The 5,316-nt window shown below is 35.0% G+C and overlaps 2 protein-coding genes across 2 annotated transcripts; both read left to right on the forward strand.

Moving 5' to 3' along the window:
- The first annotated feature begins 685 nt into the window (after positions 1-685).
- Positions 686-1,960, forward strand: LOC134264572 (uncharacterized). The gene is made up of 3 exons (XM_062746863.1): positions 686-925; positions 1,019-1,139; positions 1,242-1,960. The coding sequence occupies exons 1-3, from the start codon at positions 686-688 to the stop codon at positions 1,388-1,390; spliced, it is 510 nt and encodes a 169-aa protein (XP_062602847.1). The 3' UTR covers positions 1,391-1,960.
- Positions 1,961-3,218: 1,258 nt separating this feature from the next.
- LOC134264573 (uncharacterized) lies at positions 3,219-5,217 on the forward strand. Its single transcript, XM_062746864.1, has 2 exons — positions 3,219-4,999; positions 5,080-5,217. Exon 1 carries the CDS (start codon positions 3,756-3,758, stop codon positions 4,887-4,889), a length of 1,134 nt encoding a protein of 377 aa, XP_062602848.1. The 5' UTR covers positions 3,219-3,755; the 3' UTR covers positions 4,890-4,999; positions 5,080-5,217.
- The last annotated feature ends 99 nt before the right edge of the window (positions 5,218-5,316 follow it).

Raw genomic sequence — 5,316 nt, forward strand, 5'->3', positions numbered from 1 at the left:
ACTCATAAAATATGAGGTACGACGGCTTTTTTTTTTACATATATATATATAACCACCTGGAACTACCCCAGAGGTACTCTTGAGTAAACAGTACTACAGGTAAAGGTCAGCAAATACTCAATATAAACATATATATATATATAATCACAGGTAACACTCATCTAGATATACTAAGGGAATCCACTACATGAAAATACTCTATGTATATAACATCTATATAATCACAGATCACACCCTCTCAGATATACTAATGGTATAAATAGTATAAGTGAATCCAAGGGGTTGCACTGCATAAAATATTAGTTAACACGTACCCTACAGTTATGAAGAACTATCATTGAATTATAATATAACTACAGAACACCCATAGACCATATATTGATAAAAAAAATTAACGATTTAATATGTCATGAAATAATTCTGTAGAGAATAAAAAATATTCCCGCACACTAAAAGTGGCAGAAAAAAACACTGCATACATTCTATGTATAGAACACACGAAACCCGTGTATTTATTACCGTAAAACAATCCGTTTCATACGCTCAGATAAAATTCGGGAAAAAATATTCCGTCTTACAATTTTTTTTTCACACACTTTTCCGGAGAATGCTATCTTCACCCAGATCGTTTTCCTTTTTTACTTTTTCAATGTTTTCATTTCGACAAATTCACTTTCTCATCAAAATGTTATTCCATGCAGATTGTCAGACATTTGAAGAGACTTTGTTAAGATGCGGGGAGGTCAAGAGCAAACTCCAGGTAGCGGAAGGAATAGAGAAAGTGTACATCGCCAGGCTACAGGCAGGGACGCTGGTTTTCGCGGGAAACGCCAAAGTAATGATCGAGGAGACCTCGGACCCTGTAGCAGCGTGTGAGAACGTCAAGACAGCCGGGATAGTCATCGTCAAGGGCAGAACCTGTTTGGTAAGATTTATATCTGTATTAATCCTAATGATTTAATCATATTAAATACTTGCCCATAACATTATACATAATGTGTCAATAATACTGTTACAGAACCGTGAGGCCACATCAACGACTTATGGGTTTGAGGATACAACGACCGACAGATCTGCCACGACCACCCTGGCACCTAAAGTTTCAACAAGGGATGCCGTTATTGGATTGATTGCAGGAGGTATGTTTACTTTTTATATTTATTTTAAAAAAATTAATTAATTTTTAAATGCAGTGCTTAAAATTTAGACTGTAATAAATCTCATTTTATTTTGTAAAATAGGAATAACAGGACTGATGGCATTAGCCATATTCATTATGGTCCTAATTCTAAAACACCAAAGGAAGAGAAGGAATGAAAGAATTGAAATGATTAGTTTAAGTAGCTCGAGTGACATAGTGTTCCCTGAGCAGCACAGCAAACTAGCATAAACCCTATTGAATGTTTACAGGGTTGTTTCTCACAGTAATATGCTGGTCCATCTACAGAGATGCTCAACCGCAGCCGCCCACTGACAATGTACCGGAGCCTCAAGCACCGCCGCAGCCTGCCTTAAGAAGAAGATCCACCAGAGTGAGGAGGCCCGTCAACCGGTTAACTATGTAATTTTTGGGATAAAGCAGTTTTCTTTTTTTTTTCACCTTCATCAGATTTTTTTTCTTTAAATTATTGTTTGGGTTTTTTTAGACGAATGTGAAAAATTTCAAAATTTTGTTATCCGTTTAATAGAAATATTCCATGGACCAGCATATTACAATGTATAGTTTGGATGTAGTATAGTTCTTTTGTTTTACTATGAACAATTTTTATATTACCATTTTTATTCATTTGTGATACTTAGAGAGTAGCATTGTTTTATTGTTGTACCATGTCATATCACATTAACTCCAATACTCAGAAATTAAGGATTTTTTTGTCTTGATTTTTTAAGGTGAAATTTTTTTTTTTTTTTTTGGTTAAAGAAACATTTTCAAGTTTTTTTTTGTAATGACAATCAATTGTTATTTGACCTCTTTTTTTTTAACCTCAAATTATTGTTTTTTTTTAAACAAATGTGAAAATTTTCTTATCTGTTTAATAGAAATATTTCATGGACCAGCATATAACAATGTATAGTATGGATGTAGTATAGTTTGTTTTTTTTTCTTGTTATGAACATTTTTTTTTATATTGTGGCAAACATTTTCAATTTGAAGACAAACAGTTTGAAACAATTTGAAGTTACCATTTTTTATTCATTTGTGATACTTAGAGAGTAGTATTGTTTTATTTTTGTGCCATGTCATATTGGATATTACATTAACTCCAATGCTCAGAAATTAAAGATTTTTTTGTCTTGATTTTTTTAAGGTGTCATTTTTTTTTTATGTGTGTGATAAAAACATTTTCAATTTTTTTTATAATGACAATCAATTGTTATTTGACCTCTTTTTTTTGAACCTCAAAAATTTTTTGTACATTTTATTTACATCTGTTAAAAAAATTCCTTCATTTATATTGTGCCAACAAACTGCATAATAAGTAGTTGTCTTTCAAGACCCATAGCCATATCATGTACTATTTGATATTACATTATTTCCAATGCTCAAAAATTAAGTTTTATTTTGTCTTGATTTTTTTTTAAGGTGTCATTTTTTTTGTGTAATAAAAACATTTCAAGTGTTTTTTTTTTTTTAATAATGACAATCAATTGTTATTTGACCTTTTTATTTTGACTTTTGAAAAAAATTGTACATTTTATGTACATCTAAAAAAATAACAAACTATTATTCATATTGTGCCAACAAACTGCATTGTTCTTTATGGTTCAGAAAGTCTTTCAAGAACTCGTAGAACTAAACAGTTTTATGTGTGTACATTATCAAAGAAAAAAAAAAGGTTGCATTGACCCCCCCCCCCATGAAATCAAACTACCTCCTTTTTCTTTTTTTAATATGTACTATTTCAAATTACTTACATTAAATATGGTTGCTATTTTAAGATTAAATGTACTAATGGTGGTCATTGTTGTATATATGTGCGTGCAAACTTAACCTAACATTTTATTCCCTAAATACAAACTACCTCTTACAATTATACCTCCATGTATGTATCATTCTACTATTCATACTAATTTTTCTTACATTAAATACGGTGCTATATGATTTCACTAAATGTACTTATGTGCCAAGAAAACTTTTTTTACATACCATAATTCTCATTTCTTATTATGGTGCTTTGTGAAAACCGGTGTCATATTTCTTATTATGGTGCTTTGTGAAAACCGGTGTCATTTTTTTTTATATATTGACTTTAACACATGTGCCAACAGTACTCAGGAAAAAGCATGAATGTACATTTCTTACTATAGTGCTTTGTATAGACCAGCCATGATTTTTCTCAGCAAAATAAATGAACTTACCTTCATGCCTATCCCAACAAGACTGTTTTCTCAGTATGCCTGATGTTGTTTTCATGTTTCTTGGGCCAAAAATAAAAATGGTTAAATAATTGATCCTAGTATTTCGAGTTGTTTTTATATAAGTGAGTGATCAGAATATATAAGTGAGAGGTCAGAGTATACCTGGAGGGTACACACAGACATATGATTAGGTATTAAGAAGCCAGGACATGTAACACAAAGACGCCAATATATATATAAACTTCTTAGATTTTCATATTAGTTACATCCTAGACTAACAGTGAACATGAATTCCTCCTTCTCCTTGAATACTGTGTTGGACAGTGTTACTGACCAAATCATGGACGACATAATTGAATGTTTACAAGACGAAGAAGACGAAGCAGAAATGATTAATGGATGAAATAGAAAAGTCGGAAAAAGAGAAAAAACAAAAATCGGGGAAAACGTTCAAATGTTCAAGGTGTTTTAGTAAATTTAAGAAATACGACGACATGATGCGCCATAAAACCAATGACTGTCATATGAATCAGTCAGGTAGCGGGGAAGGCCAGGCTTACTCCGTTAGTTTGGCCCGTGAGAGAACTTTTATGAAGACTAAGGCCCGAGAGAAAACTTACGAAGTTCAATTTCACGAAAAGTGGCAGGGAAGAAACTTAAGAGACTTGCACAGAGAGTTAAATGGAATGTTTGAAACGGCCTTGGATAAAGCCACTGCAAAACACCCGAGTACCGACCTGGGGCGCGTCGTGGTTCATCACAAGGACTTGGAGCCCATCATGGTCCCCTTGAGGCCGTTAGAAAACTTGACGGCTCCCGCCATTATGGACACTATTCAGAACGTCCTAAACAGCCACCAAAAATTAAAAGTAGATTCTAGTTTTCACCTGGACATTGGTATCATTACTATGCCGAAAGGGGGTAAAGTGTACCTAAACCAACTGACGGGTGAGAACAATTCCCTCAAGAGGAAACAGTCCATCATACAAATAGTGAACGACGACAACATGTGCATGGCGCGCGCCATTGCTGTGACGTGGGGTAGGTCGATCGAGTGTTCAAAAGAGGAGTGGCAGTCCATAACACAACATCGAGGAAAGAAAACAAATCTCGACCTAATAATGGAATTCCGGAAAATGCCGAGAAGCCATTTTAAAAACATGATCAAGCCCGGGGCCAAGCAGCAAACAGAATTGGCAAAGGAATTGTTGAGACAAGTGGGACTACCTTCGGATAGGAAATGCACCATCTTGGACATTCAACACTTTGAGACTTATCTGGAGCGAAAAATTACAGTGTTGGACGCTTCCCTAGGGAACCGGATATGTTATCGAGGCCAGGATACGGAATTCCCTCAACTGTTTTTATACTTGGTAGGGGACGATCACTTCCACGCCGTCGTGTCCGTTACTGGATTTTTCTGTTCATCGTACTTCTGTAAACTGTGCCTCAAACCCTACACCGACAAAAACCGCCATTATTGCGGCAAGCCCTGTATCGTGTGCAAGAGAGCCGGAAAATGTCCGTAGACGGACCAGTCTATTCCATGCCCCGAGTGTAACATGACCTGCCGTTCCATGGCCTGTTTCGAAGCCCATAAAGACACGGACGAAGGCAAAAAGCAGAGCCAGTGTGAAAGGTAAGTTATTTTTCTTTTTTTTTTTTTAAAAAAAAGCATGCAATAAAAAAAAGTCTATATTTTATACACGCTCATTGTAGGTACTGGAGGTGTCTCACGTGTCACCGAGTCGTAGATCGGCACGATCGAGACCTGAACAAGCAACCTCACGTATGCGGAGAATGGCACTGTAAGCAATGTAACAGAACAGTAGAAGAAAGCCATTTATGCTACATGAGAGCACTGATATTTTTTGATTTCGAATGCAGTCAAAATGACAGGCAGGTACTTCCGATATATATATATATCATATATAGGACGACAATACTTGTTTGATT

The sequence above is a fragment of the Saccostrea cucullata genome, unplaced genomic scaffold, assembly GCF_032062105.1.
Source record: "Saccostrea cucullata isolate Sc308-1 unplaced genomic scaffold, CSIRO_AGI_Scuc_v1 ctg1743, whole genome shotgun sequence".
NCBI lineage: Eukaryota > Metazoa > Mollusca > Bivalvia > Ostreida > Ostreidae > Saccostrea > Saccostrea cuccullata.

Coding starts and splice junctions, on each gene's coding strand:
- LOC134264572 (XM_062746863.1), top strand. CDS start 686: ATGTTATTCCATGCAGATTGTCAGACATTTGAAGAGACTTTGTTAAGA. Junction 926..1,018: donor TCAAGGGCAGAACCTGTTTG/GTAAGATTTATA, acceptor ATACTGTTACAG/AACCGTGAGGCCACATCAAC. Junction 1,140..1,241: donor TATTGGATTGATTGCAGGAG/GTATGTTTACTT, acceptor TTTGTAAAATAG/GAATAACAGGACTGATGGCA.
- LOC134264573 (XM_062746864.1), top strand. CDS start 3,756: ATGGATGAAATAGAAAAGTCGGAAAAAGAGAAAAAACAAAAATCGGGG.